The following is a 20,800-nucleotide window of genomic DNA, read 5'->3' as shown; positions in this document are numbered from 1 at the left end:
AAGGCCCCAAAAAAATTAGCCCACATGGGTTTACCTGACAGCTAAGAACGTTGTATTCTGTGGCTGAAGGTACATTAGGCATTCACAGGATAAATAAGTAAGTGTCGGCCATAAAAGGCCCCAAAAATTAGCCAACATGGGTTTACCTGACAGCTAAGAACGTTGTATTCTGTGGCTGAAGGTACATTAGGCATTCACAGGATAAAAAAGTAAGTGTCGGCCATAAAAGGCCCCAAAAATTATGTTTACCTGACAGCTAAGAACGTTGTATTCTGTGGCTGAAGGTACATTAGGCATTCACAGGATACAGAAGTGTCGGCCATAAAAGGCCCCAAAAATTAGCCCACATGGGTTCACCTGACAGCTAAGAACGTTGTATTCTGTGGCTGAAAGTACATTAGGCATTCACAGGATAAATAAGTAAGTGTCGGCCATAAAAGGCCCAAACATTAGCCCACATAGGTTTACCTGACAGCTAAGAATGTTGTATTCTGTGGCTGGAGGTACATTAGGCATTGACAGAAAAATAATTGTCGGCCATGAAAGGCCCCAAAAATTAGGCATTCAATGGACATGAAATGCCTTTTATGCCGCTGTATTTACTGAAGACAAGGACCATGAATTGGTTTGGGTGGATGGCAGTCTGGCGGATATTTGTGGCCTGTCATGAGGAATTTAAATGAAACATGGTCTACTGGTCATATCTGTCCTCAGAGATCCATGCCTCATTCATTTTTATAATTGTAAGGTAGTCAACACTGTCATGAGCTAGGCGAGTGCGCTTATCGGTCACGATCCCCCCCTGCTGCGCTGAATGTCCTTTTTGGACAGGACACTGGACGGGGGGCAAGCCAACAGTTCCATTGCAAATTATGCAAGCTCTGGCCAGAGGTCAAGCCTGCCCACCCAGTAGTCCACATCGGTCGTTAACCCGATGTAGTTGGACACCTGATGGTCTAGGCGTTCCCTGATGCTGGATCCGGAGTACAGCTGTCGATGGGTCTGCTGAAAGAAGGATCTCATATCTGAAGTGACCAACACATCTTCAAACTGCCCTCTTCTTGCAGGCGCTGTTGGATTGCTACCCGCAACTATTTCTCTGTGAGTGGAAATTCCTCTGCCAGCGCACGCAAAAGCAGGTCTGGAAGTGCTGCATTCTGACCGCCCTCTGTGATGGTGGTAACATTTGCACCATTTTTTGTTTGTACCGGGGGTCTAAGTACTTTGCCACCCAGTACCTGTCCTTGCCCTTTATGCTTTTTATATGGGGATCCCCCTTAAAACACTGGAGCATGAAGGCCCCCATTGGCACTAAATCCTCCTCTGACTCCTCTTCAGACTCCTGTTGTTGACCTGTCTCACATGGAGTAGCACCCCCTGGGAATTCATCCAACATTGCGACTTCCTCATCTTCCTGCTTCTCGACGGCTTGATCAATGACACGACACAATGCGCGCTCCAGAAAGAAGGCATAAGGTACGATGTCACTGATGGCGCCCTGGCCGTGACTGACCAGTTTGGTGATCTCATTAAATGGCCGCAGAAGTCTGCATGCATCGCGCATGAGCAGCCACTGGTGAGGTGAAAAAAAACCTAAGCTCCCCAGAACCTGTCCTGCCGCAGAGTTTGTACAGGTAGTTATTAACTGCATGTTTCTGCTGGAGCAGCCTATCAAGCATATGAAACGTTGAGTTCCATTGCGTCGGGCAGTCACAAATAAGACGCCTGACGGGCAGGTTGTGTCACTGCTGAATGTCAGCAAGGCGAGCCATGGCTGTGTAAGATCTTCTGAAATGGCCTGAGATTTTCCTGGCCTGCCGCAAGACGTCCTGGACCCCAGGGTATTTGGCAACAAATCGCTGCACGACCAAGTTCAGGACGTGTGCCATGCATGTCACATGTGTAATTTTACCCTGTTTCAGCGCGCTCAGCAGATTGGCACCGTTGTCGCACACCACTTTACCAACTGTCAAATTGAGCAGTGTCAGCCACTGACCTGCCTGTGAACGCAAAGCTGAAAGGAGTGCAGGACCAGTGTGGGTCTTGGCTTCCAGGCACAACAGACACAGCACAGCATGGCAACGTCTCACCTGGCATGTGGACTAGGTTCTGGGGATCTGGGGAGCAGAAGAGACCGTAGCAGCGGAAAAGGAGGAGTCAGCCGAGGAGGAGAGAGAGGATGGAGTGGGAGGAGGAGAAGAAGAGGCAGGCCTGCATGCAATCCGTGGCTGTACAACCAAATCTACACGGGTGCCATGGTTTACATGCTTGACGGCCGTCAGAAAGTTCACCCAGTGGGCAGTAAAAGTAGTATACCTTCCCTGCCCGTGTTTGCTAGACCATGTGTCTGTGGTCAGATGTATCTTGGCACCGACACTGTGTGCCAGAGATACATTCTCTTGCCACTAAACATGGCCATACAGCTCTGGAAAGCCCTTCTGCAAGAAATATTTCCTGCCTGGGACCTTCCATTGTGGTGTACCAATGGCCACAAAATTCTCAAAGGCCTCCGAGTCCACCAGTTGATATGGCAGTAGTTGGCGGGCTATCAGTTCCGACAAGCCAGCAGTCAAACAATGGGCAAGAGGGTTATCCGGCGTCATCATTTTCTTCCGCTACAACATTTGGCCCACGGAAGCCTGCCTTTTTCCAGAATAACGTGAGGATGGCATGATGGAAGGTGAAGTGGAGGACAATTGTGAGGAGAGAGGAGAAGGTGAAGAGGCTGGACGGTGAGAGCCTGGAGTGTGGCTTTGTGGGTTCTCACGGCGTTGCTCCCACTGGGCTCGGTGATGAGAGTTCAGGTGCCTTCTTAAGGCGGTCGTCCTTAGGTGAGTGTTGAGCTTACCGCGACTTATGCATTGACTGCAAAGGCTGCAGATGGCAACACTGTTGTCAGCAGTGGACACATTAAAAAAAGCCCACACATTAAAAAAAGCCCACACAACGCCATATGTGACTGTACATGGTTGATGGCTCGCTGCTGATACATTTGCAGTCTGCTTTGTCCCTCCTGTGCAATGCAAGTTCCGCCTGCTTCTCCTCCCTATCTCCTGGTCCGTCTCCCTCTGAACTCCCCTCCTCTTCCTCTCTTGTGGCCACCCATGTGACGTCCATAGACACGTCACCATCCACGTCACCTTCCCCACCACTAACATTCAAGATCTCAGAGTAGGCAGCAACAGCGGGGACCAATCTCCTTGGGCTGATCTGGGTACTGTCGTCAGACTACTGAGTGGCGGCTGTTGCTACATCCTCTTCCTGATCCGATGCCAAGAATGGTTGCGCATCGCAAATGTCTTGTGATGGATCGGAAAATAATTCCAGTGACTCAAGCGGAGGGTATATGGTGGTGGGGGTGGTGTTGGTGGTGGTGTCTTTGGGGTGCACACAGCAGAGAGTGAAGAGGGTGCAGATAGAGTGGATGAGGAGGGTGCAGATGAGGAAGACTGAGTGAGTCACTCAACCAAGTCTGATGCGTCCTTTGAGGTAATCGAACGCACCTTATGAAACTTCACACTTTGGCTCCGTCCTACTGCTCCTGCCCTACCCCTACCACCCCTGCATAAGGGCCTGCCTCTTCCTCTGCCTGTCATTTTTTAAATTACCCTGTGCCAAAAGTCTCTAGAGAAGTGCAGTATATGTGGAACAAGGTAAATAACACCCCACTTCAATATGTGGTATTGGGGGGCCACTGGTTTAATCACACCAGTTCTACAAAAAATTGGCCAGTAACTGTTGTCACTGTGTGTAGCACAGTTAACGCAGCAAAATAGGCCACATTTTTGCAGGACTAAAATACACTGTTATAAAAGTATACCGTTAAATAACACCACACTTCAATATGTGGTATTGGGGGGCTACTGGTCTATCACACCAGTTGTACAAAAAATTGGCAAGTAAGTTTGGCACTGTGTGTAGCAGTTAGCACAGCAAAAGAGGCAATAGTGTTGCAGGATACAAATACACTTATAAAAATATACTCAGATAACACCCCATTTCAATAGGTGGTATTGGAGGGCCACTGTCTATCACACCAGTTGTACAAAAAATTGGCCAGTGAGTTTGGCACTGTGTGAAGCAGAGTTAACGCAGCAAAAGAGGCAATATTGTTGTAGGACACAAATACCCTTATAAAAGCATACTCGGATAACACCCCACTTCAATATGTGGTATTGGGGGGCCACTGGTCTATCACACCAGTTCTACAAAAAATTGGCCAGTAACTGTTGTCACTGTGTGTAGCACAGTTAACGCAGAAAAAGAGGCCAAATTTTTGCAGGACTAAAATACACTGTTATAAAAGTATACTGGTAAATAACACCCCACTTCAATATGTGGTATTGGGGAGCCACTGGTCTATCACACCAGTTGTACAAACAAATTGGCCAGTAAGTTTGGCACTGTGTGTTAGCAGAGTTAACGCAGCAAAATAGGCAATATTGTTGCAGGATACAAATACACTTATAAAAGTATACTCAGATAACTACCCACTTTAATATGTGGTATTTGGGGGCCACTGGTCTATCACACCAGTTGTGCAAAAAAATTGGCCAGTAAGTTTGGCACTGTGTGTAGCAGAGTTAACGCAGCAAAAGAGGCAATATTGTTGCAGGACACAATACACTTAAAAAAGTATACGCAGATAACACCCCATTTCAATATGTGGTATTGGGGGGCTGCTGGTCTATCACACCAGTTCTACAAAAAATTGGCCAGTAACTGTTGTTACTGTGTGTAGCAGAGTTAACACAGCAAAAAGAGGCAATATTGTTGCAGGACACAAATACACTTATAAAAGTATACTCAGATAACACCCCACTTCAATATGTGGTATTGGGGGGCCACTGGTCTATCACACCAGTTATAATACTTTTTTAAAAGTGCCTTTGTCAATGTTTGTAGTATTGCTGCAGAAACGCTCAACACACAAGTCACAATGCTGCACAGTGCACAATACAAATCCACTATAATATGCTTTCTATATTAGAAAGTATATTATAAGTGTATTACACCCCTATATAGTGCACTGCACACCAATGAATAGTACACCTATACCAAATACCAGTCCTTAAAAGGACTTTTGTGGACCTTATCAGAGCGGTTTGTGTCACTGACGATCTCTCCCTGGTGCACACAGCAAACCTCTCCCTACACTGACAAAAGAGACAGTACACCTATACCAAATACCAGCCCTTAAAAGGACTTTTGTGGACCTTATCAGAGCGATTTGTGTCACTGACAATCTGTCCCTGGTGCACACAGCCAACCTCTCCCTTCACTGACAAAAAGCAGAATGTGAAATGGCCGCCAGGTCAGGTCTATTTATAAGGTAGGGGGTAGGTCCATGTCCTGAAATGTTTCAATTGGCTGTCCCGTTCCACCTGATGGCTGTGTCATGGGTCAAAGTTCTCCCCAATGTAAACTAATATGGCTGCCGCGAACAACGCCATATGTTCGCAAAATCGGCAGACTGCAAACGAGCAAAGTTCGCCGCAAACCGACCGCCGGGCGAACCGCAAGGCCATCCCTGTTTAGGAATCCCTCTAAGTTGGTACCATCATTAATAAAGATCTTCAATTGTCATGATGCTGCACATGTGATCAGTTATGACACCAGCCATTGGATGGTTTGACAGTTTGCTTGAGAGCACAACGAATGTGACAGTTACATTTCCGAAACATGTCGGAAATGTAACTGCTTTTTGAAACTATTAAATTGATAGGTTTACTTCCACTTTAATTCTGCACTTAGTCTGATGCACTTCTGTATTTTTCTTGCATTTATGGTTTGATGTTTCCTTAAATATCTGGCTGACTGCTGCAAGGGTTGTGTTGTGTGTGACTTCTCTCTCTGCAGATGTGTCACATCCTGTATGTATTAGTTGTGTATATATACAGGTGCATCTCATAAAATTAGAATTTCATCAAAAAGGTAATTTATTTCAAAAAGTGAAACTGATATATTTTATGAAGATGCGTTATACACAGAGTGATAGATTTCAAGCCTTTCTTTTTTTTAATTTTAATGATTATGGCTTACAACCAGTGAAAACCCAAAATTCAGTTTCTCAGAAAATTGGAATATTACATAAGACAAATAAAAAAAGGATTTTTTTATACAGAAATGTTTGCTTACAGAAAAGTATGTCCATGTACAGTATGGTATGCACTTAATACTATGTCAGGGCTCCTTTTACATGAACTTCTGCATCAATGCAGTGTAGCATGGAACAATCAGCCTGTGGCACTGCTGAAGTGTTGTGGAAGCCTGGGTTTGTTTGATAGTGGCTTTCAGCTCATCTGCGTTGTTGGGTCTGGTGTATCTCATCTTCCTCCTGACAATACCCCACAGATTCTCTATGGGGTTTAGGTCAGGAGAGTTTGCTAGCCAAACAAGCACAGTGACACTATGATTATTAAATTAGGTATTGGTTGTTTTGGCAGTTTGAGAACGTGCCAAGTCCTGGTAGAAAATTAAATCAGTATCTCCATACAGCTGGTCAGCAGAGGGAGGCATGAAGTGCTCTGGAATTTCACGGTAGAGGGCTGCAGTGACTTTGGACTTAATAAAAACACAGTGGACCAACACCAGCAGATGACATGGCTCCTCAAATCATTACTGACAATTGAAACTTCACACTAGACCTCATGCAACTTGGATTCTGTGCTTCTCCACTCTTCCCCCAGACTCTGGGACCTTGTTTTCCAAATAAAATGCAACATGTTCCACAGTCCATGATGATTTAGAGAGCAATGTCAGCTGCTGATGTTGGTCCACTGTGTTATATCGAGTCCAAAGTCAGTTCAGTCCTCTACCAAGAAATTCTAGAGCACGTCATGCTTCCCTTTGCTGACCAGCTTTATGGAGATGCTGATTTAATTTTCCAGCAGGACTTGGCACCTGCCAACACTGCCAAAAGTCCCAATACCTGGTTTAATGATCATGGTATAACTGTGCTTGATTGACCAACAAACTCGCCTGACCTAAACCCCATAGAGAATCTGTGGGGTATTGTCAAAAGGAACATGAGAGACACCAGACCCAACAATGCAGATGAGCTAAAAGCCACTATCAAAAAAACCTGGGATTCCATAACACCTCAGCAGTGCCACAGGCTGATCGCTTCCATGCCAAGCCGCATTATCAATTATTAAGTGCATACTATACTATACATGGACATACTTTTCAGTGAGCCAACATTTCTGTATTGAAAATCCTTTTTTTTATTGGTCTTACGTAATATTCAAATTTTCGGACATACTGAATTTTGGGTTTTCACTAGCTATAAGCCATGATTATCAAAATAAAAGAAAGAGATGCTTAAAATGTATCACTCTGCGTGTAACACATCTATATAAAAAATATGAAATTCACTTTTTGAATTGAATCACTGAAATAAATTAACTTTTTATTGATATTCTAATTTTATGAGATGCGCCTGTACATCTACAGAGGACCAGCCTGGGGCCTGTGTGCTATGGGAGTTCATCTGTCAGGTCATGCTATAGCTATGTGATTTCATCTTTGCTGCCGCTACCCCTCAAAATGGGCCATTTTCAGGAACTCCAGTGGCTATGAAATTTGTTGCTATGGACATTATACATCCCAGGTATGGGCCGCACAATGATACTTTGCACCTTATCTTCTGAGAAAACCGTTAGGGACAGTGTCATGTTCAGTAGCACTGCTAATTCTACCTCTGTTAAATTATATGAACTGATCACACATGTATGTGAAGATTGATAAGAGATGTATCTGTACTTCTCAATTGCCTCAGTAAGTGTAACCTTAGCATATTTGAAGAATTTGATAGTGGGAGTTAAAGCCATTTAGCCCTCCGAGTTATGCAGCCTTGAGCAAGTTTAACCCACTGTAAGGTACATGTGCATAGGAGCACATTTTAACTTTCAGTGCTGGGTCACAATTCAAATGGTGGCGGCCAGTTGGTGGAGGAAACAGGTAATTGTGGCAGGTGATGGTGGTTATGTTCAGTGGGTGGACAGGGACACTTACTATACCTCACCTTGTGGTGTGGTTCTCCCCTGCTGATGCACAGTGTCTTTGTTATGGGTCCGGCTCGGAGACCAGTAGCTGCAGCAGTAGAGAAGCTCCCATCAATCAGCATGATAAGTACACAAGCAGGCCGACCTTGCGGATGGCATGGCTCACCCGAGGAGTGAGGTCTAAGCACTAACCGTTATTCATCAGAGCTCCTGATAGTGGATATGGGTTTTGCTGCATGTTAGTACCAGGTCACTGACCTCCGCATCACTCAACTAGGAGATGAGCTAGCCGGGATCCAGTAGCAGATATAGCAGGTAGGGATTAAGCAGATGCGTAGTAAGGAAACAAGCCAGAGGTCGGTAGAAAGTGGTTGCAGGTTGGGATCAAGCAGAAGCATAGTTGAGGAACAAGCCAAGTGGTTGATAACAAATGGTTGCAGGTTGGGATCAAGCGGAAACATAATTTAGAAAGGAGCCAAGGGTTAAAAATATATGGTAGTGAAGATAAGGACAGCTGCAGGTACAGAAAGGAGCTATATATCGACTGGAGAGAGAGCACAATAATCTGGCAAACAGGAAGTGCAGAGACATAGCTTAAATCAGGAAGCTCATGGGAGGAGCAAAGAGTTCAAGGTTCACCAAAAACAAGAGAGAAGGCAAGATTGTCCTGACAGGGAACTGTTCAGTATCTCAGGTGGCACAGTGAGAAGAGCCCAGCCAGACACCACAGAGATCGCAGGTTCAGATCCAGAATCTGACACAAAGGGTTGACCTATGGACCCGGCCTGGGTAGTCACAGGAACAAGGCCTTGTATAACTTCTAAGCAGTGGCTTTCTACAAAGTGCATTTAAATAGTGAACTGCATTCTGAACGAACATATCAATGGTAACTAAGGGTTGTGTCCTGGAGAGACTGGTGAGGCATGGGACATGTTCTGTAACCCCATCCTGTAATGGTGTCTTACTGGAGGAGAGAGATGTTTCACTGCTGGTTCCAGATGTAAAGGGGTCAAACACATGCAACCAATGTGTGAAGAAAAACAAAATGGCTTGCGGTTTCAAGCCTTTAGATATCCTTTATGATAACATTTTAAATGTCTTACCTCCAAATAACTTTCTGATGTAATTTTGCCAGTGCACCTGCCAGTTTTTGGGCTATATCGTCAGACAAATATTTTACCCCAGCTCCAAAAGAGACTAGAACAAATCCATTTTCATCTACACCATCCACCCAGATCTGAAGATCCTACATTGAAAACAAAGACAAACCTGTAAACATGTGCTTAGCACAGCACATTAGCACATACTGTATAAAAAATATTGTTTACCTTGTCAATTTTTCACTAGATGGAATCTTACAGCCATATAGTCTGGTCAAGGCACTGTATATGTAAAATACCATGAATCCACAACAGAATCTATATAACGTTTTTTTTTTTGGCGTGTTTTCAGCATACATTCTAATTTATTGTTGTACAATTTACCAGAAAGTATTTGATATTTTGGCCTTGTGATGTAAGTCTCAATTCAGTGCCTTAAAGCTGAAGTTTGTCTATAAAACAAAAAATACTACAGCTTTAGTCACATCACTTACCTGTAGAAAATTATGTCCTAGGTTGTGTAGGCAACTGGATCCTGGAGAAAACTTCACTGCAGGTATGCCTGTCCTCTTCCTGTCTCTTAACTTGTCTCCCATGCTGTGATAGTTAATTACTTTGGATCTTCAGGCAGAACAGCAGTACAGATGGTTTGGCAGGGAAACACACTCTCCTCCCCCTTCTCCACATTAGCAAAATGTATTTCACTGATTGCCCTGCTTGTGTCATGATTTGTCAAAGCTGTCAACCACTGGAGCACCAGAAATTCAGAGAGGACAGGCATCCCTGCAATAAAGATTTATCCAGCTGCCTGCACAATGTAGGTCATAATTCATTACAGATAAGTTATGTGACTAAAGCTGTAGGGATTTTTCAGCTTTAAAATATATGTGAACCCTTACTTTGTAAAACAACCCATTCACTTTAAAATAGAAACAAAAGGCAAAACATTTGTGTGTATATTCTTCCAGCACAGCCAGAAAACTTAACATATTCTTTAACCGATCCCCTCTGGCCATAGTACATAGTACATAAAGGCTGATGCAGCCCCAATGCAGCCCCAATGTTGGTGGACATACCCATACACCCCCCCCCCCCCCCCATCCACCAGTTGGATGCACTCCCTGGGAGCATGCAGTGGCAACAGTGATCAGTGTACCGGGCTGCTGGAAGCGGCCCTGGTACTATATGATCGCTGTAGTCAATCAGCGATCACATGGACAGTAGGAAACAATTTATTATTTCCTGGCATCATTGTTTACTACTGTGCGATCTTTGTGATTTGTCACAGATATCACATAGTACAGGGCCATTCACAGCAGCCCTGTACCATGTGATAACTGAAGCCAATCACAACTATCATTGTATTTTCTGAATTGCTGGAATGTAGCCAGAGAGAGTGAGAAATTATTGCTTTTACAACCATTATGGCAATCACAGTGTAACAAAAAAATCCTGATCACCCTCACAGAGTAGTACAATGTCTGTATGGTGACACTGTAATGCTAGGGTGACAAAATGTAAAAAAAAAATGTAAAAAATAAATAAATGAATATCATATTTTTTCTTTTTAAAGAGGAAGTAAACCCTCCTCAGGAAGTTGTACCTATAGGTAAGCCTATATTAAGGCTTACCTATAGGTACTGTAAATATCTCCTAAACATGCACCGTTTAGGAGATATTTACCTTTAATGCAGCCAGTGACGTCACTGGCGCATGCGCTCTGAAGGAACGGCAGATCGTGCCGTTCCTTCAGAGCCCGTGCCGTGACCGTCGGCTCCCGCGCGCGTGCGCGGGAGTGACGTCACCGCGGCTCCGGCCAATCAGATGGCCGGATGCCGCGATCCCGGAAGACGGGCGACTATACATGTCGCCCGTCATACAGGTAAGCGGACGGCACGGCGGGGGCTCGTTCTAAGGTAAGTATTTCATAATGAGCTACTATGCGATGCATACTAGCTCATTATGGGTTTCTCTTTCAGGATGTAAAGAAGAGAAAATTTTTTTTTCTCGGTGTACAACCTCTTTAACTTACTATCACCAGTCAGAGTCCTTAATCACCGCCACCCAGTCAGAGTCCTTATCGCCGCTACCCACTCAAAGTGTCCCTGATTACCGCCACACCAGTTACAGTGTCCATGATCACCGCCACACCATATACAGTGTCTGTGATCACTTCCACACCAGTTACAGTGTCTGTGCTAACTGCCACTCCACTCACATTGTTCCTGATCACTGTTACCCACTCACAGGGGTTTATTTACTAAAAATGGTGAATGCAGAAGCTGGTGCAGGTGTTCATGATAGCCAATCAGATTATAACTTCAGCTTTTCTCAATTAGGCTTTGACAAAAAAAAAACTGGAAGCTGATTGGTTTCTATGTAGAACTGCACCAGATTTTGCACTCTCCAGTTTTATTAAAATAAACCCCACAGTGTAACTAATCACTGCCGCACCACTCACAATGTCCATGATCATGGCAACACCAGTCATATTGTCCCACATCATTGCCACACTAATCATATTGTCCCTGATTACCACCACATCAGTCATATTGTCCGTTATCAGCGCCACACCAATTATATTGTCCCTGATCACAGCCACACCAGTCCCAATGTCCCTTATCTTTTGCTCCTTGGATTTTGGGCCCATCTGTGTATTTAGATTGTGAAAAAGTCTCACACGCTCGCTTACATTTGGTGTCACACAACTGGTATGACTGAGTTAACTGGTATGAGAAGCTTAATAACTCCTCCTGATGTATATGTTAGCTAGTTTTAATTTGTGTACTGCCTCCTGACATGGATAAAGAGCATACTGCACACACTATTTACTTATGTCCATCTAGTTGCCATATATTCATTCCTGTGGAATGTCCATTGTTAAGGCATTTTTTTCTTCTTGTTCCCTTTCATGATTTGTATGATTTTGTATGATCACCTAAACTTTTCAATAAACACAATTGAAATGAAAAAGTCCCACACACTTGGTACCCCTATACTCAGGAGGCACAGCAGAATGTGTTTTTGGGTAAAAGTGTAAATATCCGGATGATGTGTATGAGAAATTACTTGTTAAAATGACAACTTTGTGAAAAAAAAAAAGATTACATTTCTTCATTTTCAATATAATTGTGACAAAAATTACTACTTCAAAAAACCCACCATGCCTCTTACTAAATACACAGTGCTGTCTACTTTCCAAAAAGGGTTAATTTTGGGGGTATTTGTACTGTCCTTGCATTTTAGGGCCTTATGAAATGAGCTAGGCAGTCAGTACATCAGGACTGATCCATTATCAAATATACTGTATATATACCATAGTTTGTAGACTCTATAACTTTTACGCAGACTAAATAATATACACTGATATGGGTTATTTTAAGCAAAGAAATGTAGTAGAATATATTTTGGCCTAAATTTTTGAAGAAAGATTATTTTATTTGCAAAATTGTATAACAGAACCTAAGAAAAACATGTTTTCTTCAGAAATGTTGGTCTATTTGTTTATGGTGGGGGTGATTAAATACCACCAAAAGAAAGCTCTATTTGTCTCAAAAAATTATAAACAATCAATTAATTTTAGTAGAGTGTTACATGACTGAGTGTAACGGATCAACTGGCACACCGACTGGGTACCTCAGTTGACGGATGCTCCTAGTGCTTCTCAATGGGCTCCAAGCACTCCACCAGACACCATAACCACCTCAGACCCCACAAACTGCCGTAGCTTGGTTGGGGTCTCGCCGTCTCCTACCCACCCTGGACCTACAACAAGGCTCCAGGTTCCAGTGGGTGAACCTCTCTTTCCCCAGAGAGTGAAGCCGGAACAAGCTCTTACAAGAAATGAGTGATTATTCAAGGTAGTATGAAGAGCATAGCAATCCCTTGTAGCAGATTCCTCCAATGAGAGACAGGACTCTAGACTGAGGGTAAGCAGGAACTCAAACTGTTTATTCAAACACATGCACAAAGAGATATACACTGGGGGACAATTCTCCCTCCCCCTTAGCAGCCAATCCACATACACATATACATCCTATAATAAGTTTATCTTAGGGCAGACAGAAACAATAGAACAATGGAATACAGGCACTTACCAATAACAAACCCCACCCCATCTCACTATCCAGCAAGGGTCTATGAGACACTCCTGCAATATTCTAGAAATCTGAAAAGTAAAGCCATTCATCTCTTCCTGAGAGATATTGCTGACAAATATTACTGTCCCATCTGAAGCCATCCAAACCATTCTCTCAGCATCCCCCAAGTATCTGCCCCTCGCTCCCAGTGACAGTAAACACCATCACACTGAGTAATTGTCATTCAAAGCTGAAAACTGAAAATAGCCTGGAGTGGAAGGGGGTGAAAGTGTCCGGACTTGAGGTGGTTAAGAGGCAGTGGGAGAAAGATAAAGTATATGTTTTATATAAAGAGATACCCCATGGAATGGATTTTTTTAAAACAATCTCTCAATCTCTCAATCCAATCTATCAATCCAATCTCTCAATCGGACCCACAGCTCACATGTGATGGTATATACTAAAAACTTAGTATTACAATTAATAAATGAGTGAAATCCAAAGTCTTTGTTGGTGGCAGTGGAAGGATAGTATCCCCCACATGATCCTTTTTTTATTGGTCTTATGTAATATCCTAATTTTCAGAGATACTGAATTTTGGGTTTTCACTAGCTGTAAGCTATAATCATCAAAATTAAAAGAAAGAAATTATTGAACTATATCACTTTTTTATGATATTCCAATTTTTTTTAAGAAGCACCTGTACTTTCTTTTTTTTTTATACATATATCAAAGAACTTTATTAAACATTGTGCACAAACAGTACAGAATTCCAGAGCATATGCACATCCACTTTTCAAAATAAACAGTATAACATTTAAAGTAATATTGGAACATCAGCTATTCTAAGTGTTCATTCAGCACCTGTACTTAGCTGCTTGTTTGGAGTTCAGCTTCAAATCACCTTGCTAAAGGTAGTAGAGGTTATGAGTCATAGCATTATATAAGGGCGCTTGCACTGTGCTTAAAGGGCTAACCCTTATGAGTGGGTGTTAATTTGGTTTAGGATGACAACATTTTTTTTTACAATATTTTCTAAAAAAAAAAAAAAAAAAATTGAAGAAAAGATGTGGCAGACAAAATACTGGCAGATGAACAAATTCAAACTTGACAATCCAGTTTGTGGGAGTAGACCTTCTTAAGGAAGGGATATGAATGGTTCTATGTACTGTAAAAGACTGCTGTTGTTAAATATTAAATGAGTCTGGAGGTGAAGAAAACCACAATCATTTGGAAATCTTACAGAAAAATATTAAGAATAAAAATAAGTCCAGTATTTAATCATACAGCCTCTTGCACAACGGAGTAAAAACACAGCTGCATTGTTGTCTATGGAACAGTTCACACAGCTGCATAAAAATCAGTAATACAACGATGAGTACAGAATTGTAAAATAAAAATAGAAAATTTTACATTTGAGCGCAGTAATTTACACACATATGCATGTATACACGTACTGTATATTGCAACACTATCAACTAGAAGAGGATAAAAAAGAATGTTACCCATGTATACACATATGCGTGTTTACGTGCCTATAGATTTGTATACACAAGGTCTTTATGCAGCACAAAGCGTGCTGCAGCGTAATAAATAGGTATGGCCAGACTTTACATTGGAAGGGGCTTAACGACATGGTAAACAAAACCCAGGCTTCAGGTAAGTGCTGGGCTGTTGCTTTGGGAGGTAGATGGCTTATGCTAGAATGTGGGGTAGAATGGGGACAGATATATACTGGGGGGTGCTTTGGGAGGGGAGAGGACTTGTGCTAGAAGGCAGGGTGGGGGGTTAGATAAGTGCTTGGGGGAACTTTGGAAGGGGAGAGGACTTGTGCTAGAAGGTGGGGCAGAGGATGGGATCGATAAGAGCTGGGGGGGGGGGCACTTTGTAAAGGTGTGAACTTGTGCTGGGGGGGTCAGATACATACTGGGGGGGCACACATTTTTTAAAAACAGTAAAAGTAAACCATTTTATACCAATACTTGCTGTCTGTTTCCATCCAGGGGGTGCAGAAGGGAAAGGAGTCAGTCCTGCTCCAGCCGATGATCCCGGTACCACCTCCTCCATGCTTGCCCCAACCTGAAAGACTTCCATAACCCACCAGCACAGCCAGGAACCCCCCTTTCAGCCCCCAGGACTGCAAAGTGCAAGCAGGAGGTAGTTATGTAAGACTCATCCTATAGCGTTACCAGCCTGCGCATAGCAAATAAAAATAATCAGCTCCTGAAAAGGGATCTAGTGACCCTGTAAGTTTTATCAGAGGCTGGGACACCCCCATCAGAGAAAGGGGAGGCATGCACCCTCCTCCCTTCCCATACCCTGTCCCTGATAGAAGTGCTCCTTTCCCTGGTCAATGCAGAGTGATGTCACTTAACAATTGACCTGTCAGAACCAGAGAATAGATCAGCAGGTTGCTTACCATGAGCAGACCCCATCCAGGGGAAGCAGGGCAGTCAGCATCCATGCATAGTGTCTCACCAGGGTCCCAGCTTTCTATAGATCACTGCGCAGGCAGCACACACTGACAGCTCCCTTCCCATTCTCTGCTGTGTGTGCGTAGGAAGTGGAGCTTGAAGGCGTGGCTGCCTGCGCTCAGCCAACCCACTCCCAGGAACCCAGCTTGCTGACAGCTTCCTGCTGTCACTCAGGGAAGGGAGAAGTAACAACGGCTAGGGTACAGCACTGTGGCTCAGGAGCAGCACTGCAGCTGACAAAGAGAGGCATCAGAGAGAAGGTACATGGGGAGGGGCCTGGGAGAGGAGAAGATAGTTGAAGCAACCAGGGGGGATACACTGTGTATCTGATACCACATACCGTGATCCAGTCTCTGTATTACAATTGACATCTCTCTGCCAGCTGCCTGTCACAGTAATGACAGGCAGCCCGCAGGGAGATGTCAGCTGCAAGACTGAGACTGGATCGTGGTATGTGGTATCATATACTGTACATTCCACACAAGCTATGGGGCAGAGGAAACCAGGTTGCCCCCACCAGGCAAGTTAGTGGAGCTAAGTGCCGGAACATTTTGCAGCACTGGGCTCCACTCAGCCTCCTCAAGGGCGTTATCAAATGATCGTTATCAAGTTATCTTTGATAACGCCCTGGAGGAGGGTGAAACGCGTTGACACAATTTCCGGCTCACGTTTGAAGCTTACGTCACTTCCGGTCTCGGTGGAACGCTAGCCGGGACCAGCGCAACCCATGCAGTCACCGCAAGTCCATAAGTCCTTTCTGCATAGGAGATTGTATCTTCACTGAAGGCTTGTTGTCACTCCTGAAATGTGAGTTTTTTTCTGCATTATTTAATTAAGCTTATAAAACGGGATTACACTATCTTGAGTTTTTCCCTCCTATGGTCCCACATTCTTCGGCTTATTGAGGAAAGATTGGGTATTGGAGTCCACAAGACTAGTCTCAAAGGAAAAGAAAAGACCCACACCGGACTAAGTGCGTTTGACCCACATGCAATATTGCGAAGGGGTCCTGGCAGTCTGGTAAGTGGAAGTATCCACGGGGAGTGGACCCCTCACCATTGCACCTTATCTTTTTGGCACGGATTGTCACCATTTTGTATAATAAAGAGTACTTAAGCACATTGCACCTTCACTGGCTACTTGCTTAACCACTTAAGCCCCGGAGGATTTGGCTGCTCAAAGACCAGGGCCTATTTTGCGATTCGGCACTGCGTGACTTTAACAGACAATTGCGCGGTCGTGCGGGGCTGCACCCAAATGAAATTGACGTCCTTTTTTTACCACAAACAGAGCTTTCTTTTGGTGGTATTAGATCACCTGTGCGATTTTTTGATCATGCGCTATAAACAAAAAAAGAGCGAAAATTTTGCAAAAATAACAATATTTTTCAAATTTTTTTATATGAAATTCCCGAAAAAAAAATGTAAAAATCAAAATTTTTTAACATTTTAGGCCAATTTGTTTTCTGCTACATATGTTTGGTAAAAAGAAAATCACAATAAGCATATTTGGATTGGTTTGCGCAAAAGTTATTGCGTCTACTAACTACGGAAATCATTTATGTCATTTGTATTGTTTTTTTTATTACTAGTAATGGCGGCGATCTGCGATTTTTTTTGCGGGACTGCGACATTGCAGCGGACAGATCGGACCCTTGACTGACATTTTTGACACTTTTGGGGGTATCATGACATTACTACAGTAATCAGTGCTATAAATATGCACTGTTACTGTAAAAATGACACTGGCAGTATCCCTAGGGGCGTGATTCTAGCTGTGGGGGGCGTGGCTTGTGATGTAACCACAGAGACATACGATCCTACATAGCAGGATCGTATGATCTCTGCAGTTACACCAGGGAGAATGACAGGCGGCTTTGTTTACATCAGCCGCCTGCCTTTCCCCCTCTCCAGCAGGAGATCGCAAGTGACCGGCGGACATCGGAGCCGCCGGTCACTCGCCCGGGTGTAGGTGAACGAGCGGGGGTGGGAGCGCGCCTCCGGTGGCGCGCGCTAGCCCCCTCGAGTCTCGTAGGCGAGTGACGTAGCCCTACGTCGGTTTGCCTGTAGGGGGCTGACTGCCGCAGTAAATAGTCGTGCGGCGGTCGGCAAGCGGTTAAGGACGTTTTTGGGACTTTTTTGGAACTTTATTTATTTATTTATTCATTTATTCATATTTAAATTATTTATGCACCATTTTATGGTATATTGATTTGCCTTCTATCACGCATATGTATTTGCACTTGATTTTACAGCACTGTATGATTCAGATTAGGATGAATTATTTAATTTATTAATTTACTATTCATTTATTTATTTGCAATATTGCACAGTTTTCACCCACCTACACAAGAATTTTGGCACCAGTCACTTTATATATTCCAATTTGCGCTGTGTGTCCTTTTTTGTCAGGTAAGTATAACATGTTTGTTATTTTTAAAGAAACAAAATTGAGACTTTAGTATCACTGTAAGGCCCCGTTCACACTGGGGCGATCCGACTTCCCGGGGCGACCTCAGAGGTCGCGGTGCGAGCAGCGCGCCGTGACCTCGGAGCGGCCGGCACGGACTTCATAACATTGAAGTCTATGACGGTCGCTCCGGGTCGCCCCAAAGAAGCTCCGGACCCTTTTTCTAAGTCGGAGCGACTTGTGTCGCTTCTATTAGAACGGGTCCGCAGCTTCCCTATGGAAGGCGACCTACGGCGACCTGTGAGGCAACCAGGTTGCCTCACAGGTCACCCTAGTGTGAACGGGGACTAAGGATGTTATGGATAATATTTACTTCAATTATCCCATTATGTAAAAAAACAAATTCCTGTTTACATTTTTTTTCTTCACATGATTGGATAACTGAAAACATTATTGGCTAAATTCTTGAGTACACATTTACAACTCCCTCATTAAGGCCTCATTCCCACAAATGCATCGACCCCAACATTTGTGTAAAGGTTTGTGTGTATGTGCCCAGGGAGTGACAGGTGCAGCTAGCAGCCAGCCTGAGTGACAGACAGAGACGCTGCACCTGTATAAATCCTGGCACTTGGTCCCGTTCTCATCCATGCTGTGGTTTTGCACTGTTTATTTCTGTTTATGCTGGCTGCAGCTCCACCCCAGGCTGTGTGATCAATGTGCTATCTGCTACTAAACATCCACCACACTGTTGGCAGATCCTTTGCACAGTCCTGCCAGTACTGACAGATCCTTTATTATTGTAAAGGAAACAGCAGGATTCTTGAGACAAGCGGCAGCACAAAGTGTGGCTTAGCACCAGAGGCCCATGTATGCAAGGAGTTGTTTTCTTACTTAGAAGGAAAGTTTGTGCAGGTATTAGTGAGCTGCTGGTAGGTTAGCTACAGGCATGGCCGGGACAAGGGGTGGGCAGGAGGGACGGTTGCCCTGGGCGTAATAGTTTATTGCAGGGATGGGGGGCGCCTTGATCCTAACCTTAAGGGAGGGGGGGGGGCAGTTTGGCATCCTTGCCCTGGGCGCTGGATGACCTTGTCCCGGCACTGGCTACAGGGACTGTTGAGGAGTCTGGAATGTGGGAGGGAGAGAGGTGCTATATAGTGATGATCATACTATTTTAAGTGTGGGGAAATGTTTACTAGCAGCCAGCATTTCCTCTTGTAAGTCTTTTGTTGTGATTTCTGCAGCATGCATGGCAACATTTTCTAACAGCCGGTGTAACGTGAGAATTACCTACCCCGTGAGAAAAACCTACCCTCGTCACTTCCGGCCAGGAACAGCTGAGCAGCGCAGCAGTGCGCATGCTCACAGCCCCGGATACCTAATGAAAGAGCTGAGAACGTGACTAGTGCGCATGCGCACTAGTAGGAAATTGTCACGGTGTCCGTGAAAAAAACCTACCCACGCCACGCTTACATAAAAACAGCTGTGCTGCAATATAATTCATCTCCGTTCCTGTCCCTGTCACTCCCCTGCTCTCGGCTAGTAAATATAAAATCGGGTCTCGGCTCCGTGATTTATGTTCTCATACACCCGCCGCCGCTTTTATATTTACTAGCCGAGATGAGGGAAGTGACAGGGACAGGAGCGGAGATCACTCGTATTGCAGCACAGCTGTTTTAATGTAAACGCCGAATGACATACAGTGCCGTGCAACCGGATGTGACGAGGGTAGGTTTTTCTCACGGGTAGGTAATTCTCACGGAACACCGGCATTAATGCCTAATTTACATGGGACATGATATTGTGTATGCCATGCAGGGGCCATGTTTACTTGCATGTCCTATGCATCCCCGTGCAGATGACAGACAGACGCTGCTTCCAATATGACATCCATGCGGCTGCACTGCCCCAAAAGCATGCTGTCTGACATCAATAGGACTGCCTGCATGGAGTTGCATGGAACACCTGTGCATCCCGTAAACACAGTGGTCATGCAGAAGTGTGCTTTATTACACTATGTGTGAATGAGCCTTACTACTGTAAGTGTTTTGCTGTAACCCATGCAGAGTACAAGGAAACTTTTTCTAGCAGCTGGCATTAACTTTTGTAAGTGTAGTGCTGTGTCATGCTGGGTGGTGATTAGCACAGCTGATTTATAGTCCGTTTGTTCATTTGGTTTTTCCCTAAACTCAGTGTAGCTGTGGTTTCTCCTTGCCTCCAGCAAAGTTAAATTAGCTACCTAGTAGGAGGTATATGGCCACTGGAGCATCCTGGGGGAGAGTATAAATATTTTAGGGAGGGCCAGGTGGTCTCGCTCTTCCCACTAGGAGGGTGTATGAGGAGCAGCTGAGGCATGTGTTTGGAGTCCTGGGAGTAGAAGGAGCCTGCCTGTCTAGTATGTTCATGTTGCTTGAGACCCAGGGCTCAGAGAGTCTTGCAAAGTCTTTCAGGGGTCAGGGAAGGTAAAGAGATGCCTTGGAGTGGAGTACCAGAGGTGGCTCTGCCACCTGAAGTCCTATAGAGGAGGAAATCATGGTGAGGCTGAAAATCATCGGGAGGATCACAAAGGCTGTTGATGCTAATGAAAATCTGGTTGCTATTGGAGACTGCTGCTACATCTAAGAAGATACAGGTGCTGGATTCAGCTTAACCACTTTGCAACCGCTCACGTTAATACTACTGCGGCAGAGTGGCTCGTTCCCGTCCAGCCACGTAGTATTAACGTGACTGGA

At 44.4% G+C, this 20,800-nt stretch overlaps 1 protein-coding gene across 1 annotated transcript in view; it reads right to left on the bottom strand.

The window, feature by feature from the left end:
• Positions 1-20,800, bottom strand: part of UGT8 (UDP glycosyltransferase 8) — a 202,502-nt gene that overhangs the window by 18,761 nt on the left and 162,941 nt on the right. Inside the window, exon 3 of the mRNA XM_082248236.1 lies at positions 9,110-9,252. Within this exon, the coding sequence (XP_082104362.1) occupies positions 9,110-9,252 (143 nt within the window). The remainder of the gene's footprint in view (positions 1-9,109; positions 9,253-20,800) is intronic.

The sequence above is a fragment of the Pelophylax lessonae genome (assembly GCF_965119305.1).
Source record: "Pelophylax lessonae genome assembly, chromosome: 1".
Classification (NCBI taxonomy): domain Eukaryota; kingdom Metazoa; phylum Chordata; class Amphibia; order Anura; family Ranidae; genus Pelophylax; species Pelophylax lessonae.
Note: the sequence above shows the minus strand (reverse complement) of the source record. Positions and strands in the feature narration are given on the sequence as shown.